The 27,983-nt window shown below is 44.5% G+C and overlaps 2 protein-coding genes across 7 annotated transcripts in view; both read right to left on the reverse strand.

The window, feature by feature from the left end:
• Window positions 1-1,884: 1,884 nt before the first annotated feature.
• On the reverse strand, window positions 1,885-20,936 carry gfod1 (glucose-fructose oxidoreductase domain containing 1). The gene is made up of 3 exons (XM_053859034.1): window positions 20,313-20,936; window positions 4,829-5,022; window positions 1,885-4,416 (listed from the first exon to the last, which is right to left on the reverse strand). Exons 1-3 carry the CDS (start codon window positions 20,623-20,625, stop codon window positions 3,682-3,684), a joined length of 1,242 nt encoding a protein of 413 aa, XP_053715009.1. The 5' UTR covers window positions 20,626-20,936; the 3' UTR covers window positions 1,885-3,681.
• A 2,139-nt stretch (window positions 20,937-23,075) lies between these two features.
• Window positions 23,076-27,983, reverse strand: part of slc12a7b (solute carrier family 12 member 7b) — a 42,456-nt gene continuing 37,548 nt past the window's right edge. For 4 of the 6 annotated variants that reach the window (XM_053858646.1, XM_053858642.1, XM_053858645.1 and 1 more), the window contains 4 exons: window positions 27,376-27,551; window positions 26,309-26,323; window positions 25,598-25,731; window positions 23,076-24,418 (listed from right to left, as the gene is read on the reverse strand). In XM_053858646.1, the coding sequence (XP_053714621.1) occupies window positions 24,327-24,418; window positions 25,598-25,731; window positions 26,309-26,323; window positions 27,376-27,551 (417 nt within the window). In that variant the 3' untranslated portion in view covers window positions 23,076-24,326. The remainder of the gene's footprint in view (window positions 24,419-25,597; window positions 25,732-26,308; window positions 26,324-27,375; window positions 27,552-27,983) is intronic. The other 2 variants (XM_053858647.1, XM_053858643.1) reach the window with 1 other exon arrangement.

The raw sequence follows: 27,983 nt of genomic DNA on the forward strand, positions 1-27,983 counted from the left end.
TCCCTACGTTTGGAAAATGACTTGCTCTTGCGATCGTGCTGAACGACATTGTTGGCTGCTTCTTGCTGGTATGACTCGATCACGGAGACGAGGAACTTGACGTTGGAAGACTTCTGGGTATTAGATGCCTCTTGCTGCTTCAAGTTGGCCTCCGCGGCCAGTATTTTCGGATGGTCGGGCGCCGCCGCGTGCGGCTTTTTCTTCGGTAGGATGCAGAGGACGACCACACCTGGAGTTTCACTCTGGTTCGAGTCACCTTCCAAGTTCCTGTTCAAGCTGTCCTGCTGATTTACGACGGCAACAAACTTTGGATTGATTGTGTTTAGCTGATGGGCACTAAGGACCGTGTCGGATGTCTCTCGTTGAGGAATTATTGAACCCTCTTCGTTAATGACAGAAGATTCCTCATCTTTCAGCGACACCGCTGTGTCTCCCTCTCCATTTGAAGTCTCCTGTCGTGTGCCAAATCCACAAGATTCGGCTTCTGATCTTGTGTTTGTAGACTGTCGTTGTTCTAAGCCCTGCTCTTCAACGCCTCCAGTCTCCCTGTCCTGTGTTTCTGGTTGGACACCTGCTTCTGCTCTTGTGGCCTCCGACTGGCTGTCGGTTGGAGACTCTCCGTTGGAGATCTCCGGTTGGTTTAAAACACCAATCGAGTCTTCGTTTGGAGGATCTAGCTGGTCAACAAAATTTCCACAGTCGGTATTCGACATCGCTTGGCGGGTCAGAAACGGACAGTGAAATTGCTGAAACAGTTTTCGGCCTTCTTTAGATGTTTTCTATAGAGGTCACATTTCAGAGATTTGGCCTGGACCACTCCCCACTGTACTGATGTACAAGCAATCACTTGGTGGATTCTCCACATGTACAGCAAAGAGCTACATTTGCTGCCCGTGGGCTCAATGATGAAACGCCACCTAGATTTCTTTTATATCATCTTTGAACTCATAGAGTCACGCTGGGTTCCTTTGAAGATGTTAAGGCACCTTTGATGTCTTTCATCACAAATGTTTGGCATCACTGAGGTGGAAAGTTCCTTGGAGTTAATCATGAAACAAGACATGAAGACACTGATGAAGAGAAGCTCCCAAAGTAGTAGTGGAAGTAGCTGCTAGATTTGAAACTACATTAAAAATATTTATTTCCTCAACCCTTAACATCACAATAAATGTTTTATTATATTTTCTCCTCCGCCTATTTCATCTCAAATTGCCTTGAATATCACCCCTGTCCTGAGCCTCAATGGTTGTCGTCCTATTCCTGGTTCCTTCGTCATCTTCAACACTCTTGGTCCAACAGCATCTCTTCTTCTCCACGTGTCCAAACCAACAACTTTGTCTCAGTTAATGTTATATTCCAATTCCAGATGGAAAAATGACAGCGATTTTGCTGTGTGTGTTCCAAATATCTAAAGAAACTGAATATCACAGTGAATCTTCTGTAACAATCGTGGGACCCAGATGAACATACAGTTTTGGTTCGTTCTGCGACACATTTGAAACGTCTAAAAAAATTAAACCCACAACTTAGTCAACCACCAAAATAGTTGTAGCATTAGTATTCTGAAAGCTAAGCGTAGCTGTACTTGTCCATCCTTATAAAAATGTCAGTGACCTGAGAGCAGACGGTTCTACAACAGTGCCCACTAGGGGCCAAATTTGTGACCAGGTAGCGGCAGACATCCTCACTCCTCGCGCACCAACTCTTTTCAGCGGCTTCATGAAGACTCTGCACCTCAAATCCTCTGGAAACCCAGGATCTGATGCACCAACATCAGAGGACACGTATAGTAGTAGTGACATCTACAGGGTGCAGCAGGTGTCACTGTCCGGCCATATATTTTTGTTAAAAAATATGTAAACAATTTAAAGTGATTCCACCCCAAACTGAATCCGTAAAACAACTGATGATCGCTAGCGAGTTACAGAGCTATTTAAACATGAACTAATGACACAAATAAGTCCACTGTAAAAGCAACACAAAGCTGCTTTCGTACACCTTTATTGAACGTGTAGTTCCCACTTCCATTTGGCTCAAGTCTTGTTTCCACTGAGAGCGGGGTGTAGCGAAGGCGGACAGAAGGTGGCGCCAAAGACGCGTCAGCGATCTCGTCGCACACAGGAGCAGCATGTACATCAACAGCAGTCTTAAATTAAATTTGGCAAAAGGTGGCAGGACAAACAGAAGGCCTTCGTTCCAAACAGGGAAACAGTCGGGGAAAGTCGTCTGCAGCATCGATGAGAAAGTTTATACCTGCTTCAGGTCAGTTCATGAAGCTCCAGCAGTAATAAATACACGCAAACATTTTCAAAATAAAATACAGTACTTGTTCTTTTATCGCAGATCGCAGTCTCTTTTTATATATTATTTCCTTATGTACAGTTTTCAGTAGTCGACACAACGAGGCTGCTGAAGAAGCCGAATAAAAGACGTCTGGGTAAATGGTGAAGCTGGGCGGGTGCTGACATGCAGGGTTTTACAGTTTTACAGGACTGATCCGGTGCTTCTCTAGTTGCCTCTGGTCCTCACACCAGGAATCAGGAGGCGTCGTGTCCTTCAGCAGTTTGACTAATGTGGTGAAGCGTTCCGGACAATTATCAGAAACACATGAAGAAGATGAAGAAGAAAAACTGTCCCCTGCACAAGTCAACATTTCTGTTGAGACCTTTTTGTGGATTCGTGAATTCCAGATGGAAAAATGGCGGTGATTCTGTTGTGTGTGTTCCAAATATCTAAAGAAATAAACTGAATATCACAGTGAATATTCTGTAACAATCGTGGGACCCAGATGAACATACAGTTTTGGTTCGTTCTGCGACACATTTGAAACGTCTAAAAAAATATAACCCTCAACTTGGACTGTTGAACTATGACTTGGCAAGAGTCAAGATTTCTCATAAGAATTACCTGCATTTGTCATCCTTTGACTTTTCAAACGCCTAAAATGGCATTAAAACTGAGCCCATAAATCTAAAAGACATTGAACCACCTGGTAAATGAATCTGGTGCAGGGGCGCCCAACAGAAAGATCTGAACCAATAGAAGATCCCAAACCTTTGATCGCTCTCAACTTACTTCTTGGGACGGAGGCTGGTTCTATTAAATCACTGTACATTTGTACCTTATCTTCAGGTTTGAACCTTTCTTCTTTTTCTGTCTCACTGTAAATAAAGTTGATGAACGCTAGTGATGGGTAGATGAGGTATCGTGAAACAGTACTGCAGGATGGATGAAATAGTGAGCAAGCCACTAGATGGTGCTCTTGGTTCAGAAAGGATGCAAGGTTTCACTGACTTAGCTGTTCAAGTCCAAACATTTTACAGCAGACAGTGCCACCTGGTGGCCTCTGAAAATCAGGACACTGTGTCATGAAACCTCATCAACCCTTCAATAATAAACACTCTGTTTTGTTGTCTAGATGGTGCTCTGTTCAGTAATTTTAAACTTTTAGTTATATTGGAATGAAGTCCCACACAAGCTTCTTCTTATGCTGTTCTGGCTTGGCGGTTGCTGTGAGACTTGAAGTCCACCGGAACTCAGCAGCACAAAAGAATACTTGAATATAAATAATTCCTTCTGAGGTGTTTTCTGATTCTCTGTAACAGCAGATGAGAGGGAACAAGCCTGGAGTTAAGTTAGGAGCTGGAGAAAACCTTGTTCGATCCGTGGACAGCCTCCTGGCTAACAGTAGAGCGACATCCGGCTGCGTCTCATGGCCTCGCTGATCAGATACGCCTGACTGACCTCCGGCTCCTCCGTCATGACCACGATGTTCTGCCACTCTCCACACTGGTTGGACTTCTTGATGGTGTCCACGACGCACAGAGCATAAAGACAATCCTCAAAAGTGGCCGCCATGGTCAAAGGTCTTCCGTCCCATGTCCGTCGATCCTCCTGGTCTTGAAACGCCTGCCGGACGGCCTGGATCATGCGGATTGTCCCGATGAGATACGGTGCCGGAATGTCACTGAAAGCCTTCTCAGGTAGGGAGGACTCCTCCAGAGGCATGCTGTCCTTCAGCAGCAGCTCCGGCCCGCTCCCACGGCCGCCGCTGTTCTTCTGCCCGTAGAGGTCGGTCCCCATGACCGTCAGCCTCCCAACCGTCCCCACGACGATCACCTCCTGCCTGAACTCCCCAGGGACGTTGAAGTTGAGCGTCACGGTGCAGCAGGCGCCGCCCTCCAGGACCATCTGGAAGGTGCAGAAGTCGTCGCTGGTGATCTGACGGATGCCGCGGATGTGGTCGGTCTGTTTGACGAACGTCTTCAGGAAGCCGTGGACTTTGGCTGCGCGTTGTCCAGTCAGAAAGGTGAAGAGGTCGATGATGTAGCTGCCCACCGAGTGGAGGCCACCGCCGCCCATGAGGTCGTCACAGCTCCAGTTGTACTTCTTCCCCAGTAAACTTCCACTGTGGACCTGGAAGAGGAAGATGAGAATCAGTTAGGTCAGACAGAAAGATCAATGGTGAATAATGGTGGGTCCTTTTTATTTTATTTCATTTTTTTTTGTTTTTTTGTCTTACATTCAGATGTGCGTGGGGCTGGATTCCTTATTTGGTTACTATATATATACCGTATATATATTTATATGTATGTATGTGTGATTTTGTATTTGTGGGTCATAAAAAAGCTCAATAAATAAGTAATTTTTTAATTCAATTTTACAGCTGTACTTTTTTTAAAATCAACTAAACAGAATAAAATGAAGGAAATTTCAAATGTAAAAGTTGGCCGTTACATAAGTGAACTAGTGCAGCTAAAACAGACAAATTAAAAACACAACCAGCTCCTTGTAAAGCTGCAGTGAGTCAAACCTGTTGCCGTCATACCTGTGCCTCACAGACCAGCAGTTCACCGACGTATCCTTCCTCCAGCAGCTCTTTCATTCGAACGAAGGCTGGCAGAAACCTCAGCACATTTCCCATGATGCTCAGCAACTTTGGGTAGTACTGGGCCGCTGACATCATCCTGAAGGCATCCAAAGGTGTGGCAGCTCGATCACAAATCACATTCTTCCCTATTCCTGGGAAAAGAAAAAAAAAAAAAAAGAAAGAAAGACGGCTTGGAATTAGCATAAGGAAATGTTGACACAGGAAATTTCTTCAGCAGCCGTTTGAGCAAGAGCTTTTGGATATTATGTCACGTTGGTCAACAGTTGCCACAGCGCCCGCAGACAAAACATCCTCAGGAGCAGGAAAACATCGCCTGAACAAACAGGCTGCAGTGTGTGGAGACACCCAGGAACTCTGTCTGAGAGGATTATATGAGTGAGGAATCACCTCATGGCTGATGATAGACACCATGACCAGGATGCTCAAATTCAGATTCAGTTTTAACATTGCAGCTGAGGTAAAGAGGCCCAGCTCTCCCTCCCTCGTCCTACAACCCAGGCGTCATGAGGTCAACTGCAGTCCGACGAGTCTGGAACACCTTAGATACCAGGGAGAGACCACCGAGCCGCCTCAACTGGCTCCTCTCAATACAGAGGAGCGGCAGATCTACTCTCTTGGATGTTTCCCTTCTAAATCCATAAACAAAACATCACCAAAATGACTGTGTTATGTAGATATACCTGATCATCCGTGATCATAGGTGAAGCCATTAGAAGTCATCTGACAAACGGGTTTAAACTGTTTGACGACTTAAATTGACTTTGAAGTCAAGTGACCTCTTTTTACCTGCAGCGGCTGCTTTAAAGTGTGATATCCAAGACACACTACAAACAAAAACCCAGACCACCAGAACTACACACTTGAATCACAGCAGACATCCAAGTCCATCCAGGTTGCTTGTGAGGACTACAAACAGGGACTGGAGTGTATTAAATGTGAAAATACAGTTTGGGATGAACATAATCCAAACAACTCCCCCATCCCTACTGAGCATTCTAGGCGTGCAAGGGTTGGTGGGCTGATCCCAAACGTTTTAGCCTTTCATAGATGCATATTTCAGGGTTCTCCCCAGCATCAGTTGATCCAGGACTACACCTTTCCAATGCAGGCATATCAGTCACTAGCAACTATACCACTACTACAAAGGAATACTTCTAAAACATGTTTACAACCAGTGATTTTTAACTATAGGACTGGGCCCATCGTTGGGCCGTGAGCGCCTCCTGGAGGACCGCTAAAAGTTTTTTAGTTTTACACCTCTGGGTCGTGAGACGCTCAGTTTTAATACATTAGCCACGTTTGGTGGCAGTAGTGTGTCACTGAATTGACTTGACAGCTGCAAACATGTTGAGGTTAGCTTCTATCTATCTTTATTCAGAATTTATTCAGTTTTTCCAATTTTCTCAACAGGTTGCTTTTGTTCTTTTTTTCCTTCAGTAAATGTGATGAATATGACTTGCACCTGGTTCTTCTGCTGGTTGAACTTTTCGATGACAAATATCTTTGCGATGATCACATGGTTTCATGTCATTTCACAAGGTTTTGGTTTGTTTAGGTGTAAGCAGACTGTGGTAGATGGTTGTTGATCAGAAATGAAATCAAGAGTAATGAATCATTTCCAGAGATTAAAAAGGTTCAGAATCCCTGTTTTAAACGACCAGTTATTCTTCACATTCTTACGCAGCCCAACATGTTAAAACTCACCATACAGCCGTAAGAGTTTAGGCAAGCGGTGTGGCCCTAGACATTGAGCAGGTGGTCGTAATGTTATGGCCAACAGGTAATCGATACAACCTGTACTTTATAGTTAAATCACTACCATCAAGAAGTGTCTGCATTTAAATCCAAGGCTAATCTCGTTTCGTCACAATGAAGAAAAGCCGAAACATGTTCTTGGAAATCTGTGGGTTTATGAGCCGTTGACAGAGCGAGGCGTGACTGCGAGGCTCAGACAGTCTCAGCTGCCATCACATTCACCAGACAGTGAGTACGCAGTGATGACGGGCTGGCTGAACATGCAAGATGTCAATTTGGCAAAGCTTCCCGTAATAAAAGAACACTGGTTTCCTCCACCATCTGCAGTGTGATGGCCGCTCACAGAACAAGATCACAAACTCAATTTTCAAACATCACCATTTGGACCAGCAGCAATTCGACTGGATGTGTTGTATTTCGAAGCCCCTGGAATGAAGTAAAGAGTATCTTAGTATCTCGAACTTGCATGTGTGTTGATTCCAAACATCATGCTAGCTACACAGCGGTGGAAAAAAATTCTAGGACACCATTAAAATTTGACTCACACAATCTCAAATATTGTCTTGGAAATTGTATTGTGTTTCAAAAAGTGTGGCAGCATTATACACAAATACAAATAGTATTATTTTGTGAATTATTAACAAGAAAATCCAGCAAAAGAAAACTCAAAATGTTCAAAAGAGTCGAGTCATGGACTATGATCGACTAATGGATTAGTCGCCAACTGTCTAGAAGTCATGCGATGAGCACACAGCAGAAAGGCTCTTTTACTCTGAAATCCTTGCTAATCTGAGACTCATCTGGATGACTCAGCAGTAGATGTTAATTTGGGCGATTTTACACAAGGACCTGGAGAAAGTACACTGAATATCTATAAATTTAATGATCAGACTGACTCAGACACAACTGTTTGCCCTTATCTGGCAGATCTTAATTCACTCTCAGTAGTTCCAGGGAGTAAAGACTACTACTTATGTGTGAAGGCTCTTTTTTGGGGGGGAAAAAACCCTTTCTAATCTGTCAGAAACTAATCCTTCTGACCCACTTCAGGGGGAGAAACCAAAAACCCACCCGACCACAGCAGACACAGAGGAGAAACAACAGGCTGCTCTTTCGTCTCGAACAGACTGTAAAACCCATGTAGTGCTACGACGTGGTGCCCACGGAACCACGCCACGGAGCAAACCTGCATGAAACATTTAAGACAGACCCAAAGGATTTCGTGCAACGTCATTGTTATTGCAGACTGGAGTGTCAAGTCGGGCCGCGGGGATTCCCTCCCACTGAGGAGGTAAAAATAGCTGCTGGTAACCCCCGCGCCGTGAAACACACACCACAGCGGCTCTGTAAGGGATATCATGGATCCACCTGCAGCCACGGAAGACAGAAACGCTAAATTCCAATTCACTTTCACAACTCTAACAGCAATAAGAAGCTCTCGCCAAACATGTCATGCTAACGCTGTTAGCATCCAGACGGAATCATGTATTTTTGAAAGACTCGTGTAGTGTCAAATCATAAAACACAACAGGGAACTATTGCTAGAAGTAGGGCTGTGTACAGGCAGCAATGTGGCGATATGTATCGCGATACAAGTGACAATTTGTAGACAAGAAAAAAAAAAAACACCTCTTTGTTCTACATTAGACGTAATGATACATTGGTGCGGTTCATTGTTTTTATTGTGTTACATGGGAATTTCACTCCAGCTTGTTTTTATTGTGTTACATGGGAATTTCACTCCAGCTTGGCACATCTCGCAGACGTCATGGTTCCTGTCTGTGTTACTCTTTGAATGTTGCAAGTCCCTTCAGATTCACACATGATATTTGTTAGCACCACCAAGACTCATGAGAGTCGATCTGTGTTCAAACATATCCAAGCATTTGGTTAATAAATATCAACACAGCGGACTTAACCCTTTAGGGACCAGATTTTTTTCTCTGAAATATACTACTTTGATATCACTACTGCAAAAGATTGTATCTTTAAAACTCAAAACTGTGAGAGATAACATTGATAGCAAAATGTAACTGGCCTGGATGTGGGTCGGATACGCTACGGGATCTGTTCCAGAGTAGCTTGAAATCAAGTTAATATATGGCCCAGACACAAGCCACGTCCGGCCTAGACCCGGGTGAAACATGTCAGTCTGACTCCAGACAGTAGAAGGTTCCGGCCCATCTGATTCCTATGCGGATCCAGCAGTTCCAGCACGGATCCTGCTGCAATCTGGGAAAGCATGCTGCAAACAAATGTTGAGTCTGGCCCTGTCTTTGGAATGGAAGTAAATTCACTTGTTTCTAATTTCAGCTGGCCATTATGAATAACAACTGTTACAGATGGAGATTCTCTTCATGGACATCAACATCATCACCATCCAATGACTCTATGATGCTCTTACTGTGAAACTAGTAAGAGCCCACAAATGTTGCGCAGAGTGAAGTTACAGGTGTCTGTCTGCTTAAGCCAAGTAGGGAAATATCGGTAGCACATCATGCTATTGCTATATGCTATATGCTATATATAAGTATCGCAATATTTGAGTGGATGGATATTTTTCTAACACTCCTAAAAGAAAGAATCGAAGTTTGACACCCACTAAGGTTTGCTGAATCAAAGTGGCACTATTCATACCCTCATTTAAGACCCAGATCCAGTGGAAGCTTTCTTAGCTCCCAGCTATTCAACACTGTTGCTCCACAAACCGTTGATTTCAGGAGGAAAGTCGGCCCTAACTGCTTTGTCCAGCTGGGCGAGGCGTAATGGAGCAGATAAAAACCCAGCCGGGCTGCAGCCAGAGCCCTCATCATGAATTATTGATGCTACTCAACATAGTGTATCAGAGATTTGAATGACATGGATGGAAGAGATGGCAGCACAATGTGTGGCACTGAACTCCTCTGGGTTGAGCTGAATACAACGAAGCAGCGAACAGCACCGTTTCAAACGTTCAGTTGAACAGGAACAAAAACAAAGTAACAAAAACAAAACAAAGTAAAAGTGGATTGTGTATCGCACATTTTTTCCCTCATCGACGTCCCCCTCAACTTCAGTCACGGGTACGAGAGAAGACGGCACGCTGCATCATCACGACCCGAAGGTTGAACGTTGGTCTATCTCAGCAGGGTCTATGACACAAGAACAACACGTTTCTGCTCAGGTTTCACGTCGCCCTCCAGTCTAAGTGCAGGGTAATTTACTGAGGCCCCGTTATCTGGTATCTCATTACGACAGGAGAGCGCAGCCGCGGAGATCAGAGCCAAAGCAAACATTCGTCTTCATTGTCGTCCGCGACAAGCAGCTGGAAATTACAGCAGAAGAAGGAAGGAGGAAGGAGACGCGTGTTACGCCAAATCAGGATGTTTCCGTGTGACAGTCCTCACAATGGAGCTCTGCAGGCCAACAATAGCAGATCCATGCAAGATGGTTTCCATCCAGACATCTCAGCACGCGCCGCTGATGATGATGATGCTGTGGTCATAAAGCCACCACATTTTCTGATGATTTATTGAGGGGTATGAACAGAGGCATGTGCTGCAGCCTCACACTTGTTCCTCCTGGTTTTGAGTCCAGCTTGAGACAACACCAGGAGAGAACCTGGGGTCCCAGCAGCGTAGTGCTTGTTCATTCTCAAGCTCACGATGGTGTCTGTATGACACACTGGTTTCCTCCCACACAGAAGTTATTCAATGGCTCCACATTGTTTATCTAAAAGAGGATGCCCATTGTCTAGCACCCCAAGTAGCTGGGACAGGTACTGTAGTATTGAACGGTGTACTTCAGATGGAAATAACTGGTTCGGAACCTGGTAGGTTGGTTTGTGGCAAGAACCAACAAAAAGTAGGTTCAAGCTCATAAACTGTTACATCATCAGTGGGTGCGTCGCATTCGGGTATGAAGTCGATGAAGTCCAGAAAATTACATTAATTAAATGTATGTGTTGCTCACTCTGACTAAGGAAAGCCAATAACCGATATTAGGCCGATACTCTGGGAGCATATTTGTCAGATTTGGTGTTAAGAAAATTACATTGATATTAATTCATTTGCAAACCTTAAATGAGAAAAATAGACAGTATACATTCTTATACAGAATGGTTTTATTGCTTAAGTTGAACAGAAAAATGTTGACTGACTAACTTGCAAAAACGGTTCGAAAACCAACAGATTAAGGAAGAAATTAGAAATGAATCCATCTATGGCTATGTTGTCAAAACATGTTGGGCAAATATTATTAGGGACTGATATGATAGATGCCGATAGCAATAAGTGAAAAATGTCCCCAAAACAGCTGATACATCAGTCGACCTCTTACGCACACATTTGTGACAAGCCAGATTCCTCTTCTGCATATCCTCCTCATCAAAAGTCAGATGCCTGATTATTGGATGAAAACAAACAAAACCAGATAAGCAACAAAGCAACGTTTTCAGAATACTGGCAGGACTTTGCCAGCGTGCTGCTTATCTTCACCTGAGTGACACTTTTTAACGCCCTACCGTTTTAGTTCAGCTTAAAGTTATATGAACGAGGGCTGGTTCGACAGAGAGCACAGGGATTCTGAGACTCCTGAATGGCACCGGTTTGAGAAGCAGAACCGTGTCGGTGTGAAAGGCCTCTCAGTGGAAAGAATCAGCTTGGAAACATCAGCAGCAGCTTAAATTAATTTATTAATACAAAAAAACAATTTGCTAAAGACAAATATTTTTTCTTAAAAGTGGCTTATGGTCGAAGAAATATATTATAAAACGTGATACTTGGGTGAAAAAGAATGTGCGCTATTTAGAAAATAAATAAACTAGATGAAATAGACTCTATAGATTATTTATTTACACTAAAAAAAAACAAAAGTATTTATATCAAAAAGCTCTTTATGTGCTGTCAAATGAAGCAAGACTGTGGGACTTTACACATTGAGTTTTAGGTTGCGCAACTGAGGATCAGTAGCTGCACAGAAGCACAGAGCAAGTTTAAAGACGCAGCTTAATGATTAACATAATATCACACCTAATTTGTTAGAGCAAATAGAACTTACGGCTTATATATAACTAATATTTGCCACACTCTGATGATCAGTGGACACGTGTAACTGACGTGTGAAGATAGCTCAGTCTAAAAAAAAAAATATTCATATATTCCATATCACTTATAGCATTTTAAGAGGGTCCAAACTCAGCGAACGAATCAGTTTTTCTTACTTTATTGTTGGCTTCAACACATCAGTCCCTCAAGAGCACAACAACAGCTGGTGTTTTCGGAGCATCTATGGTTTCCATCTACAAGTCCATTAGCGCTAAACACAACCAGCAGGTCCAATTATGACAGGACATTAACAGCCCCCCCCGTTTCGTTTACAGGCCGCTCAGAATTCCTAAAAGTCCAGCCATTACAGCTGCAGCGGACACTTCGGGGATGAGTAATGAGCCGGCGGGTAGTTTCTCTCCGGTGGTTGCTAATGTGAGTCGCTAAAGTGCTTGTTAACTGCCGGCAGGAAAGAGAGGATGCGCGGTTACATCCCGCTGCTCAAGTGAGGAAGCCTTGCTGGGAGAAAGAGGACGACACACAGCTGAATCAGGATGGTGAATCACGAGTCAAATCTTTTGAGTCAGGGGAGTAATATTAGATTAAATGGCGCACCCTTCACACTTTCGCCTTGAGTAACTGGGAGGAGGCCCCGGGGCAGACCTACAGTAGGGACTGCAGGAGAGATAATGTCCAGTGGGTCAGAGAAAACCTGGGGTTCTCACCGGAACAGGTGGAGGATGCTCAAGGGGAGATGGAAGTCTGGGTAGCTTGACTTCCATGGCTGCCCCAGTGACACGCCGAGGGATAAGCAGTAAACCACTTCACAATATCGTCTTTAAGTCACAATGATTTGACTGAAAACAACTATTTTGGAGGGAAATAGCTCGAGTGAAACACACATAGACTGAACCAGAAAATAAATGGTGTCAACAGAGCCATTAAAACTAATGCTGCCAAGAAATCATCGTTTTTCCTTTAACCATGAACTGAAAGCATCCTAACTTCAAGTGTTTTTACTGACTAACAGCACAAAAATGGTGGTCGTATTATTCTAACTTGACTAAAATATGATTTTTTTCTTTTATTTAAAAAAAGAGAAATAAATAAGAGATGGAATATTACATCGGAGGTATGACAATATACTGCTGTATCACACACTTGTGGCGCCTGACCCACAACCTCCCACAATATTGTTTCATTGAATTGCACCACATTAATCATGACACATTATGACTCAATGGTCTGACTCATTCCCATTATCGCAGAACAAAATGTCCAATCCAAGTATACTGTATATTTTTAGATTTCCTAGTCACTGTAGGACCCGACATAACCTGGCAAACTGCTAAGGTTTTCCCTTTAGAGTCGCAGTAAGTCAGTGAGAGAGATCTACTTCCCGATGAGTCACAAGAGTTAGAGTTGTAACTCAGATCATTGAATCAACAACTCCAACATGCATGGCGGTACTTGTGTGTCAGGTTTCCTGCCTCCACCACACAGTGAACTCCTCTCCCAGGCTTCAGCAGAAACCAGCCTCTATGTTTCACCAGCTTCTCTCAGAGCATGAAGACATCTTTGTCTCAGACGAAAACAAACGTGGAAACAGGAGAGCGAGCGGAAGCTGATCATTATGTGACATTTAACAGTCAATTCTAACAATTTTAAGGCTAAATTAAAGGTGATGCAGGCACAAAAGAAGCACATACACCAAACCAAATTTCCTGCCATCGACCTCACACTAATGGATGAAGATGTCTTGCGTGAACCAGAGAGCCAGCTAGGCTCCAGAGCTGTGTTCATCCTCCTCAATGAAGAGAAAAGAGAAAAAGCGCAGAGGAGGAGGGGAGCAAAATCTGGACTGTCGTCATAGCGACGGCTGCCCCGGACACCCTTTGTGTCTGCCCAGCATTGAGTCAAGGGAGAAGCCAGAGAGGTGAAGGTCATTTCGCCAAATCAAACTGGGCCGACGTCAATCGGCTCTTTTCAGTGACCTCCAGTGAAGCTTGGACAGTTACCGAAGCGATCCTGATGTCCGAGCTTTGGAATCACATGAGATTAAAATCAATGTTACATAACCCGCATCCACAGAGTATTGATGAGTTCCTGCTGCATTCCTGAGCTAAGAGCCGTTGAAAGGCTTCCTTCAGGCTACAGCGACCTTTTCTCCGCTGGTTTTCACGCTCTATAATCTGGCAGGTCTCCCATCAGCTGAGTGAAATATCAGCATGTCGGCACTGTCAGTGCGTCAATCACCTCCACTGGGTACTCGACGCTCACAAATCAGAATGAAAGAGAAATGACTTTTAGGTATTTTAGCAACATTTAACATCTTAGATATTCAGTCAGTCAGCTCCTACCATTCTTGTAGAAGCAGAGAAGACTGGTTGCACAGCCTGATATGTGACTTGTTGGGAGCATCCTCCTGGTCTCACCACTGACTCACTTGTTCATCATCAAGTTCAATGAGATATTCTTCTGCACGTCCTTCACAGGAAGCGTTACCTGCTGCGGCTTTCTGCAGTTGATGACTGAACCTGATTAACCCGCTCTCATATCTGCCGCTCTCCGTCTCTGGTGGCCAATTAGGTTTTTACCGCTTCAGGAAGAAAGCTCTGATGACGAGAGGAAAAGAAGACGAGGGCGTGACGTGCTGCGGCAGCAAGAAGAATGTGATGACGAGAACCAGGATGTGGGAAGGTTGAAAAAGAGTGAAGTGACTCGTAACTGACAATATGTAAATTTTTGTGGCCAGTTTTCATTGCTGCTTAGACAGAAAAAGCAGGAGCATAGAGATGGTCGTGGGCCAGGGGAGGTCGCACACAAGATGCAGGAGCGCACCTCTTCTGGTTCCATAGCAACACTGGATGGTGAGAGTACAATCGCGTGAAGATCAATTCAAGGCGCCAGAGTTTCAAAAAGGGACAAAGTGCAATAGTGGAGGCTAATATAGGAGGCTACCCCTTGAGCTTTAAGGGCAAAGGTGATGTCTTATAAGTCTGCTAGAGGGCTTCATATGTACTCATAGAACAGGAGTAACCTTCAGGTAACTAGTATATCTTAGTCTCCACTATAGAGACGCACGTGACAACAGCTATACAAACACCATACAACTATGATCTTAGTCAAGACAACACTTACACAAGGAAAAAAGTCTCTCTACCTTGCCCCGACACCATCCTGGTCATCCTCTGTGTCTTTTAAGCGCTCACAATTGGGTTGTCCAGACAACAAAATGTGTTCTATGGTCAAAACAGACATCAAGTCCTGCTGAAACGTGCATATTTTTTTGGCATGAAGAACCTACTTGTAGACTCTGGTTTTCTGAGTCTAGTTTAGGGTTTTTTGTTTTCTCTGTACAAATACTCTCTTTTGGAACTGTTCATCCAACATAGTTGAGAGACACAGCCCAGTGCTGCCAATAGCAATGAGACTGATCTGGACAGTACTTTGACCCGTGACAACAAAGGTGGAGATCACCACACCAACTCAAGAGTTTAGGAGTGGAAGAATAAAGAAAGTGTTAAATTAAATTGCAGCAAGGCAAAGGTCTGTCCAGTTAGCTGTATGTCACTGTCAAGGGGGTAGAGTCAAATCTGCCCCAGGTGCAAGTGTTGCATTTAAATCTGCTTCTCATGCCTCTCACTGCTATTGTGTTCTTAAACATAAGGACAAGCAATACATCTTAAGTTTTAGATATGCACTGACGACTGTGACCACCAGAGGGCTCCCTAGTGCAGAGTAGGAATAATCACTTCCATCTTCCATGATCAAATCTCATATATAATCATAGAGTCGCTTTACATAAAAAGAAAATGTTTTTTTTAAATATTTAAATCTATCGTACGAGACAGACAATAAAGATCTGCACAACTCAGTTCTGCTTTCAGTTCATCAAAACTATCAATCACAAAGCACTGGATTTCCAAAGGAGTTTTTGTAACCAAGGCGGAACCTCACCCGATTTGAGTCATAAACACTTACTGTAAAGTTACTGTCCAGTCACCTCGGACATTCGTGAGCTCGAAACCATGTGACGTCACACAACCGCCCGACTGAGACGCTGATTTGGGGAGCATTATTCTTTCCCTCCCCATAAAAAACAGTTGTCGAATGAATCGCCCAGAATGTATACTTTATACACTGCATACTTAATTTATAACTAAATTGCCAGGATATAGATAGTCATAATAGTCATTCTTTCAGTTTCCAGTATAAACTAAGTCGTTTAGAAAACCATTAAATGTGTTAAGGTCCTTTAACACCTCTGAGAACAATAGACAAACGCTCCTCAACAGTTGTCACTGGTCACATGGTCCAAACTATTATTTCAATATCTCTGTTCATGTAAATCCTAATCCTAATCTAATACAGAGTTTACAGAGGCATTACATCCTCCTCAATGTTGAGATGGGTGGATGAGGTTTCATGAAACAGACTTGTGATTTTCAGTGGCCACCAGGTGACACTGTCTGCCATAAAATGTTTGGGCTTCAGCAACTAATTCGATGAAACCGCACGTCATTGCTATACCAAGAGCGTCATCTAGTGGCCTCTGAAAATTAGGACACTGTTTCATTAACTCTGCAATACTGTTTCATCTGCCCATCACTCACGCTACAGAAAACACAGAGAAGACGCAGGGTATAATGTAGATTTTGTCAACCTTCGTCCGTCACTTCCCAAAGGAGTTGCCACTGCGGGTCTACCACCTAAAGCTGTATAGATCGAGGAGGTTTTAGACCCCAGCCACTAGCTACGTTTAACAACAACAACAAACTGTTTCACATAAAGCGGCCTCCAGTCCTTTAGAAGGAATTAGGAATAAGAGAAAAGCCCCTTCTCCTGCTCCGGGATTTAATGCACAATGTGATTCCTGGAGCAAAACCTGCACTGCAGTCCGGTTGGGTCGCGGTCGATCCTGCTGGACTCATCTACGAGCGGGGTGAATTTAAAAGGGGCGGGAATGTGTCTGTCTTTCTTAGTTTTCTTCAGGAATGCCGGGCTGGCGGCGAGCCCCCTCTCTCCTGACCATTCATCTCACACACAAAGACAATTTCACAGGAAGGCCAGCGATCGGGACGCCATTCTTCTTCTCGCCGCCTCACAAACGTGTGGATCGTCGATTAGCATGTTAAAGGAGCAACATGGACGTGAACCAGTGAGAACTCGGGAGGGGATTTTGGACCAGGCTCAAGAATATAAACATCTAGACTGTGTTCCACATCATGAACAGCAACTGGTAGCTCATCACCTCAGCTCAGCTCAGTTGTGTAATGCCGTCAGGCCGAGCGGGGTCATGAATTTATCATGACGTCGGCAAAAATAGCTCTCCGGAGCAGGTGAGAGTGCAGCCGCTGAAAACCCTATTCTACAGAAGACGCTTGAACTCTCAATGTGCAGAAGGCCTCCACCTAAATCATTTATTTCATGTCCACGCACAGATTTTTAAAGAAGGCTTCAGCTGTGTTTGCAGGGTTTAATCCAGGAGTGGCGCCTGATGAGCAGGTTTGAGATAACGTCACCCGTGTGACTGCACAGGTGAAACCACAAGACGCCCGAGATGCTCGCCCACAAGGCCTTCAACTGTGTCACCCAAGCGGCTACGATGAGCTTTTAAAGCGTTATTCTAGATGTCTCTCTCTTCTATTGTGTTGTCAATGTAATTTCTCCTGATAAAGGAATCTTATCTTATCTTAATGTCTAATTTGATTTTAAATGACAAAACGAAGCTACAAGTTACCTGTCGATATGAAGCAAACATTCTCGTGAAACAAAAAGTGGCACACAGGACATCACATGACCTTTTCACTTCCCCTGCGGTTTCATTCAGACGGAGACTCTGAGCTGTTAAACGGGTGTCAGTAAAATAAAATACAGGCAGAGCAGTGAGATAAAGTCATTCCAGTCGTGTTTTATAGTGTCTTGCGACACTATGTTTAAAGATTCTTTTTAACACACGCAGCAGTTCTGAAAGCTGCTGTATAAACTAAGTATTAAATACAGTGTTTGTGTTTTAGCTTAGAGTTTCGCAAACATCACATGACATGTATGGGGCATCAAACAAAACATCTTAACAATGATAGATTTTTTTTAATTAACCAGTACATTTTTCAAAGAGATACAACGCTAAAGAATGTTAATTCTTTAGTTCAGCTAGCTTTGCGCTTCTGTTGTCGTACAAAGCATCAACATGATCTTATTCACCAAGTCATTTGTGAATAGTTTTCCAACACTGAATCTTCTGTCTTTCCTATCTTACTTTAAATAGGTTGAATAAGTGTTTCAATTTCAGTTTGGTGACACAAAAAATGTGAACACTCACAGAGCGAATTCACAAAATATCCGCAACAGTTTTACTTTATTGGGCAGGTGTAAGAGCGTTATTAATAAGCAGCTCTTTTGAAAAACAAAAACATGTAAATTCAAATGTGAATCCACATTTTAAACGACAACCTCAACTGAGCCGTTTGTAATGCTAACCAGAGCAGTTGAGAGCACGGCAGTAAATGCAGTACATTTTTCGGAAGCTTCAGCTGAAGGTTTTCTCTTTAACTGGTCAGAGCAGTGAAGATAAAAGCTGATGACGCAGCTTGTGCTGGAGAAAGTGTGCGCGAAAGCTTGAGTGACATGAGACACCTGAGGAATGGCATCAAAGAAGGAGAGACACTGCCCAACCAGACAGACGGGTTCATGCAGCGACTCTGAATGAGCTCTGAGTAGTAGAACCTGAACAGCATGTGTTACACGTTCATCACTTTTCCAAGGTTCCTCGCTGCCCCAGTTTATTCCCAGCCACCTCTTGGGTCCTGCCGCATTTCTTTGACAACGACTAACTGTAGCTCGTAAAAAGTGAAGCCAAAGTTCAAAATCCCGCAGCAGGAGCGCTCGCACTTATCGAGTCAGACCACGTTGGGAGATTAGCATCAGCTCACACACACCCTGAGAGAAGAGGAAGTGGGTTTGCTGTGTGACACAGTGGGTCGTCCCACCCACCTTCTTCCTGCATCAATCTCCAAAATTGTAGAAGTAGTGGTTCATTACTAATGCTGGACTTCTAGAGCTAAGACTCTGCCCGAGACCAGGCCCACCAAGGACTGAAAACTGAGTCCACAATTGCCCCAATCCACACAACCCATGCTGCCACCACTTCTTCTGTCTTCTACCAAGGCTTATGTGGAGGTCCACTGTCCTGAAGACACCTTCTCTTTTTGTCTATTATAACTATATAGTTAAACAGGTCGGTTAAGTAAGGTTCAGGTCAAGATGCACTATTTTTTTTAATAGTTTTCACAGAGTTTTTACATTCAACACCATCTCTGTCTCTCTACTGGACTGGCCCGGTGCCAGAGTTCTAGAGAGAGGTGGGAAGGAACCAGGGGACACAATGAAGCTGTGAGGAAACCGAGCAAAGAGGAAACACAGGGAGATGCAGGAGGTTGTTGTCGCAGGCTGGGTCTCCTCTACTCAGGCGGTTAAAGCAAAATAAGTAGATGTGGGAAACCGCCCTCCAGACCCGGCGCCGAATTGAGTCCTTAGACGAATGGATCTGTACGACCCACACAGGTAAATAAGGTGACGTCAGCTCTAGCATCTATCTGGAATTGGGCAACAGTGGTTGTTGACATTGTTATGAAGTTGAACTTGTGACATCTCTCTGGAGCAAATATTTGAGATATGAAATCATGCATTGCATCTTATCAAGATCCCTGACTGTCCGGAGGATCCACCCCCTGAGAGGAGCAGGACCTACGCCACCAGAACTTCTGGTCGGAAGTCAGACGGCAATGTTTTGAATCAGTTGGATGAACGTCTGACATGTTGGTCTGGTGAAAAGAGACAAGGTCAGAACACAAGTCGGCTTCTAACAGGTCACGGGAGGCTGGGGCCCTCCTCACTATGGGCAGGAACTAGATGCATATAAACCACAAGCTATCAACCATGCTATTAAGTAAGTCTGTGACTGCAATATCAAGTCATAACTGGATGAGCAGCTGCATTTGTGATACAAGAAAGTACACTGCGGCACCATGTTTAATACTACACGTTACCTTCCATTACGGTGGAGTTATTTTGTTGGTAAAGGGAGCTGATCACTGTAAAATTGGACAGAGTTTGCTGCAATAAAACTGTTTATATGCACATTGATTCTTTACTAAATAATGTGATTTAGCTCTTGCTGACAGACATAACAACAACTATCACTGTCCTTACAGGGGCCGTGTATTGGCAGGTATCTTGTGAGGACACAAATCCCACTAACGGTGAGGTGATATGAGCCATTATTTTAAGGGGAAAAATATATATGTTTAAACATGTTTATTGCGAAAAACTCTGTCCAGTCCGTTTGTAGAGTCTGAACAGAAAGAAGACATTATTAGTATTAAACGCATGTCACAAATGCAGCAGCATATCCAAGTATTAAAAACCCGGTCTTGATGTTTGATATCGTAACGCATATTGTATCGTCACTCCAGTGCCGAAATGCGAGTGGTACCGACAGACTCGTGGCAATCCAGTGCCCTAATTATGAGTCAAGCTCCAGAGAGCAGATCATGGACCATCACACCGCACAAGGTGAAGGAGCAGCTCCATCAGCAGGGCCGCAGCATCATCCACCTCCACCCTCCAGCGAGACTCACCCAGCGTCTTGACGGCGATCTGTCTGGTGAGAGGCGGCGGCAGGTTGATGCACACCAGGTCCACGTCCTGGTGCAGCAGCACGTCGTCGATGCGGTTGGTGTAGAAGGGCACGTCCATCTCCTTGGCCAGTTCCTCCGCCTCCTCCTGCGTGCGGCCCCACAGCGCTTTGACGGCGAAGCCCTCGCTCTTCAGCAGCGGGATGATCACCCGGGCGGTGAGGCTGGTGCCGAACACGCCGACCCCGGGAAGCATAGTTCGGCTGGACCTCCACCCACCTATCGCCGTTGGGTTCGATCGCGCATCGGCGGACATCCACCTGCAGCCGAGCCACCGCAGCCGCCGCCGCGCTGCATGTCCCCGGCGCCCCGCCTCTGCGCGCCCGCAGACGCTGCTGCTAATATCCGCCCAATAGAAACCCGAAAACACGATGGAGGCGCCGCACCATTCCGTTTCTCATCACCGGAGAGCACCCGAGGGCAAGTCCTCGGTCACACTGCTGGGTTCCGGTCCGCCTCCTTGGCACCACCAGTCTCGGTCCGGAGACGCAGTGAGTCGGTACCTCCAAGCCGAGAAACGAGCTTCATGTGACGGGGACGCGGCCAGAAACCCGCCGCTGCCACTACGCCAAGTCACATTCACTTACCGGAAGTGGCATTGCATGTATGCTAAAATAAAATTTTAAGTTTACGACAGAGTTGAAGAGTGTCCCACCAATGCTCCCACCATGGATACATCAATGAATACAATTGTAAATAAAAATAAATACTAAACCCAACGCGACAAAAAGATTTTTCTTCGAATAGTGGCAAAATGCGTCTGTATTCGGTTTCCGGTGCTCGTTGTCTGATTCCGTGTCCCTTGACAACAGAAGGAAGCCCTGGTTTAACCCTTTAGCTCATGGGCAAAAATAGTGCTCTGTACAGCCTGCTCAAGATGACTACAAACTGAATGGTCTTAAAAGAGTAATTTCCCAAGTAAATATATATATATATATATATATATATATATATATATATATATATATATATATATATATATATATATATATATATATATATATATATATATATATATATATATATATATATATTTAATATATATATATTTGATATACTAATGCATTATGGTGATGTAAATAAAGGTCAAGTTTATTTCAGAATTTCATTCAAACACATGATTTCATTCAGACAAATGATGTGAAGTCTGTATTTAACAATATGCTACTGAAATGTAATTCTAACAAATTGAACAAGCCTGGACTAAAGAAACCAGGATTACATCATTGTACATTAAACAGATCTGGATTAAACATGAAACCTGTCTTGAACTAGTCTGTGTTAAACAAAACAGGATTAAACAAGACAGGGTTCAACAAGCCAGGATTAAATAAACCTAAAGTAAACATAACCAAGTGTTCTGCTCAACTACAGTACCTTATAAAAAAAGTCTTAAAACAGCCATAATTCTGGCAACATTTACATTGCTGGTTTATCTTAAACAATTATAATGTTATTGCTTTGAGGTGTATTTTCTTTTGGTTTGTAATATGCACTAAATAAATGCTATGACTATTATTTCATTTCAGATTCATTTGGGAACCATCTATCTCTAGAGAACTGCGTATCAAAACTTGTCGAACAGCAACGTATGATTTTTGACATTATGTTAGAGGAAGTGGATCATCTCACTCACGGCCTCTGAGTCACTTTGGTGAGGGAGGATTTGATGCGTGGACATTGGAGTGACTATTGATTTGGTCAACATGAGATAAAAGTCACCCAACAGAACTGAACTTCGACCAAACTTCCAAAGTTATGCAAAACATGTGTGGATGATTTCAGGAATCTGCGTTCAGACCAGTAGTAACTGCGGGAATTAATGTTTCGTGTGAGTGAAGCTGATCAGATAACTAGCGGAACCAGGGAGAGTCCTTCATCCTCACATTGATTCAGAGTCATCTGCTTATCTGATCTGATTAGGAGACATGTTTCCACAGAGTCATAGGACTCCACGTCTGCCATTTGTCTCTCCAATTCAGACGCCCAGACTCTTCTGGGATACCAAGAAACAATCTGTCAAGAGTGTTCCTGGTTCCTGTCCCAGGGCCTCCCCCCATTGGTCACCACAGGAGAGAGAGCAGGATGTAGAGCAAGCTTTTCTCTTCAGTCCTCATGACTGGCAACGTGGCACCAGACTGTTTGTCCATCCCACATTCCATCCTCCACTCCCTCATGAACACCTCCATCAGGGTAAGGATCTCATCTCACCATGTTCTCCAGCTGAGCCATGATCCTCAGCCAGTGGACTCCACATCATGGGAGTTCAAAGCTCCACTTCGCCGCAAGTCTCCTGTAAGTTCCAACAGCTCAGACCCAGGTGTGGGACATCATTAGACACACACCTCCGACAGCGATATCCAAGTCAACCATACCTACCATTGAGGTTGAAAACAAGAATCTCCATCTTTGAAACGTCCTCTTATCATCTTCACTCACATCATGTTCTGAAAAGCAAACACTAGAAGTATATCTATAGATCAAATTTTACTCCAAAATAATCACTACCATGAGATGTTTTCCTGTCGGTAGGGGGCGCCAAAAGTGCAACTAATGTTTGTGCCGTCCTCTTAAGTTAAGGAGTCCACCACAGGACACAAAGGAGGGCAATGACTTTACCTACACATAACTCTGGAATCTAACCTGCGCCACAGAGAGCGAGACGGGGCAAGCAATGACCCGGACAGAAGATGCTGAGTCGGCGAGTTATTTCAGCACTTTTAATAATGACCCAGAGAGGCACAGATATCATTTACAGGACTACCGTCTCTACATGTGCTCCCACCAGTGACTTGTCCTCAGCCGAGTCTCAGCGACACCTTGAGGTAGTTTTCTGTCTCCAGTCCTCGCTGACCTCCACCGACACTCTTCTTCTCCAAGGATGATTTGGAAGGTGATACATTTTTCGTTCAGGTGCGATTAAGGATTTGAAAAAACTAAACATTTATTTATTGGCTAAAAAGTGAGACACACGTCCACACACACACACACACACGCAGGCACACAGACACACGACACACACAGCCTCTCTGACATCTTTAAAACACTAACACGTGACAGGTAACACTGCAGAACTACACGACGACAATAACAAAACAAAACAGGGATGTTGCATCACTGACCACCAGCTTTTTTTTTCCTGCAAGGAAGTAAAATACTTAAAAAAAATACTGCACAGCTAATCAACAAAGAGACTGTGGAGGTAAAGACGGCAGGCAGCTCTGGACTTCGTGCTCTCTTCATACTTCCACAGTTTCTTTCAGACACCTTTTGGCACTTTTTCCTCCTACACTCGTCAGTTTGGGGACTCGAAGCAGAAACATTACGTAACAGTGACGACAGGTTTGAAAGGTTTCGGTAGTGCAAAGTCAACAGTGCTGGAACTACGGTCAGAGTACGATGCCACCGACGTCCGGACGATTACAAAGACATTTGTGCTTTTCTTTCTCTTCCGTTACAATTCTGAAGGCAAAGGTTTGATTATATGTTGAGCTGAGCTAGTAGCGTAGAAAACTATCGAGAGCTGTCAGACAGCTACAACACCGTTTACATGTCTGTCCTCTTTTGTCCGGCGGCACTTGAACGCCGCCTCAGTATCTATCACCTTCCTACCTTTGCTCTTTCCACTTCCTGTCCAGACGTTTATCATGACAGTGACTTTTTACACAACAAGCAACAACATCAACACACGAAGGACAGAAGATACACAAATGAAAAATATAAAGTGTCTCTATGCTCTAGCGTCCGTCAGCGCAGTGGCGCCCGGCGTGGACACTCACGACGCTCGCGGCGTCCGTCGCCAACGTCCTCCTTCTTCCTGAAGTAGCTCGGAACAGCTGTCAATCACAAGTGGTGCCTCCTTCCAACCCGCCCTGTCAGCAAAACCCAAGTAGGCTCCTCGCCTCTTTAAAAATGCCCCGGTATCCATGGTAACAGCCCCTGCATGTGGACGGGTCCCTAAGAGTAGATGGTGATGACCTCTCGGCCGCCTCCTCGGACCAGCAGGGCTCGGTTCAGGCCCTCGAGCAGGACCTCCAGGAACTCCATGTCTGAGTGCAGAGTCAAGGGGGAGTTCAGCCAATCACACCGCAGAAATCAGACACTGAATCACTCATACAATGTTGAAGTCAGCTGACACACTTTGTCAGTCACAGCCACACTTTCTCATCAAAACAAGTCCTTCAATTATGCACGCTGTCCAACAACCTCATGACAGTCACATGATCTTGTTCCACAATTTCCAGATGGCCCCACGTCACAGCACACAATAATGAAATGCTACTGTAAACCACATTATATATAAATATATCCACCACTCGCTGTCTGCCACATGATCCAGAGGAACTACGATCACAACCCTGACCAATGATCACGTGACATCGTCTGACAGACGCCATAAGGACGTGAAGTGATGCGCAGACATCACCAGTCTCCCTGGTGTTCTGCAACGGTTCCTAGAGTTCACAGCAGAGTCCAAGAAAACACTGGACCCGGGTGAGAAACCACAGCTACGTCCAACAAAGTAGTCACAACCATCACTTACAAATGACCTTTTCTCAAAGACACTGCTACGCAACTACACCACACTCTTTAACCCGTCTGGGGTTTGATTTTATATTTTATTATTTTATTTCTTTGAGCCATCTGTGATAAGAAAGACCACATAGTTATAAAAAGTAAAGTAAGTTACTACTTATAAAAACATCATATTTTGATGCCTGATGAAGCTACAAACGCTATTGTACATTAGTATGTAGAATGACTACTGTCTGAAAATTTAGATGAATATTTTCGGGAACGACTCTGGCTGACAGTGTGTTTTCATTGAATTTGATGTAATGTTGTTGTGGTCATTGGTTTCGGGTGACTATACAACTCTCCATTGTCACTCATGTTAAGCTAAAAAAATGAGTGTTGTTCTGAAGTATGCGGCAAGTCAACATGGCAGATGAGAGGCTGGCTTGAACTGTGGCCCTTTATCTACCGTGTAGGTATATAGCAAGCAAGAGGTGCTATCAGCTGAGTGAGGTTCATACTGCACTCTGTCACCAGAAATGCACTGAAGCTGAGACCTTGTTGCATATTGTAGAGCAACAGTTGTCGCACATGTGACTGCAAAGAAAGAATGACACTCAGCCACCCAGCAGCTGACACTGTGACACAACCATAATCTAATCTCCAATCTCATCACGGTTCAGTGTTGCAAGAACTCCACTCAGAAAGGATACAGTTCTCGTCTCCTCCTCTGTTCTTGGGTGGTCCAGGCATGTTGAGCAGGACCAGCTGAGCCCCCTGTGACCGGTTGACCACCACCTCGTTCAGCTTGATGGCAGTGTGCATCCGACGGACGTTGGACTGGTTCCTGGTCGGAGGAGAACATCACTGTGAGGCACGTGGATTTTTCCCTGAGGATATTGTGGCTCCGGACAACGTGACTGTTCTGTTTTATCGCCTTCCTGACTGAAGCAGTCCACAGCGAATCAGTCACAGCCACAGCTGCACTGGAAACATGAGCCACAATATCTGCTCGGAAGTGTTGACAAATACGGAACATTCAGGGTAAACGTGGGCAGTATTTGTTGTCCAAACACAAATGTGATACAGCGGGGAAAGAGGCAGCGGGCCAGAGGACTTGTTCAGGATTGCTCGGCCCGCCGACTCTTTCCTCGCCTGCAAGAGGCTGGCAAAGAAGCGAACACCGCACGTCACTGCCACACAGCCGGCGTATTACAGCAATTAACGCAAAAGTCTGCTTTCCATTCTGAACAAGCCAAATCTATTCTTTAAATTACGGTTACATCGGCTCTGATTTGGGATGGAAAGCACAGCTTTGCGGAGAAAGGGAAGCAGGTCACACCTTGCAACACACACACACACACACACACAAAGAAAGCGGCGCACACAAACACGTGGCTGAGGGCGAATGGAATGCAACTTACAGATTCTCCCACTCTCTGGAAGGAGAAAACAGGACAGAACAACAGAAACAGGCTTAGATGCGTCTACATTGGCACTTCCAGCTACGCCGGCTGCAAACCCTCATAGCTGTAACGGGTCAGTACTCCAAAGGGACAGCGAGTTGTGTGTTTGGCGTGGACACACATGCCTACAGAGGTTATCATTTTGTTTGTGGAATCCATAATTGTAACCTCCACTGTAAGCGGCTCACAATCCACCTTCACTTCTGCCTCTTACATGTCATGACTTTAAGATGGCGGATCAGACTAGAATGATGCTACCGCTAACCAAGGAATGGCAGGGATATAGATGACTCATCGATCCACCGGAACGTATAGCAACATAAATAATTATTTTAGATTTCTTTGATCGGCAGAGCGAACCTTTAGCAGTTCCTCTGAAAACAACTCATGATTGTGCATCTATACCTAAGAGTATATATCCTTATTGTGATAATTCTGTCCCAGCACCGATCCTGTCGCTCATTCTCTAAGGCAGGAATCTGGCGAGATCACACCTGATTCAACGTAAACATGGACAAAAATACGGTGGTTTCAGGCTCCAGTGGCGAATGTTCCCTGACTAAATGTATGCATGATTAATCTGTTATTTCTGTTTGATGTAAAGGAGTCATCAAAATAAACACGTTCATGGCACCACCAAAAAATAATTTTTAAGCAGAAAAAGAAAAATAGCTGTGACACTTGGTGGCGCTACTCATCTGCTAGCTGGACTGCAATCCAATTGCAGTTATAAAAACATTCCAAAAGGTTCCAAAGACCATTTACCGCCTTTATTCATTGAACAATAATATTGAACAGCCACTGGCTGGGCTCTAAAAGTAAAACCCACTGCCTCATGAGGCTTTGTTTGACCACCAAATGATTGCTACAAGAGCAGCACACATTGTGAGTCTGCACACAGAACTGCACCCCATGCAGACAGTAGTAAAACGGGGCGCATGCAGTTACGCTGCCACTACAGTGACGCAACAACGACAACTCCACGTTCAAGTAACTCAGTTTAATTCCATCAAATTCTGACTTACGGTTTCATGTTAAAGAGGTCGCGCACAACCATGTTGGCGTTGCTCTCGCGGTTCCGGTTGCGCTCGGTGAAAAGCTTGTCCTTGGTCCAGGTCATGTGCACGCGCTCCGGGCCCGTCTCCGTCTTGTCGTTGATGGCAGCGTGCGACGCCGTGTTCCTGTCGTGGATCAGCTGAGCCTGGTGGAGAAGAAGAGCAGAGGCGTCGATATCTCTGCACTGCAGAAATGAAATCTGGGAGTGGAACGGAGGTGATGAATGGGATCACGACATTCAGGGTCAATTGCAGCTGAGTATCAAACTAAAAGAGGAGAAAAGTGTGTTTTAACGGAAGAAAAAAGTACACAACCAAAGAGAAAAGAATGCAAACATCGAGGCTGAATCACGGAAGGAGGGAGGCTAGAGGAAAACATGCAGAGTGACTAGAAGAAAAAGGTCGTGTCAGACGACATGCCGAAGAATCAGTGGACCGGTTTGATGAGAGCAGAGCAGCAATGATGGATCTCATCATTCCAACCAAGACAAGCAGCACGGGCTTTCCAAGTGAGACCAGGACGCACCTTAACCTTCATTCTTCTAATGATTATCTGCAGACATTTGTCACTGTCTCCA

Source organism: Synchiropus splendidus, chromosome 3, assembly GCF_027744825.2.
Source record: "Synchiropus splendidus isolate RoL2022-P1 chromosome 3, RoL_Sspl_1.0, whole genome shotgun sequence".
Classification (NCBI taxonomy): domain Eukaryota; kingdom Metazoa; phylum Chordata; class Actinopteri; order Syngnathiformes; family Callionymidae; genus Synchiropus; species Synchiropus splendidus.

What these genes read in the sequence shown, in the direction of transcription:
- gfod1 (XM_053859034.1), bottom strand. Translation starts at nt 20,625, where the DNA reads ATGTCCGCCGATGCGCGATCGAACCCAACGGCGATAGGTGGGTGGAGG. An exon ending in GATCGCCGTCAAGACGCTGG is followed by an intron (nt 5,023 to 20,312) that starts GTGAGTCTCGCT and finishes TTCTTTTCCCAG; the next exon opens with GAATAGGGAAGAATGTGATT. An exon ending in TGCTGGTCTGTGAGGCACAG is followed by an intron (nt 4,417 to 4,828) that starts GTATGACGGCAA and finishes TTCCTCTTCCAG; the next exon opens with GTCCACAGTGGAAGTTTACT.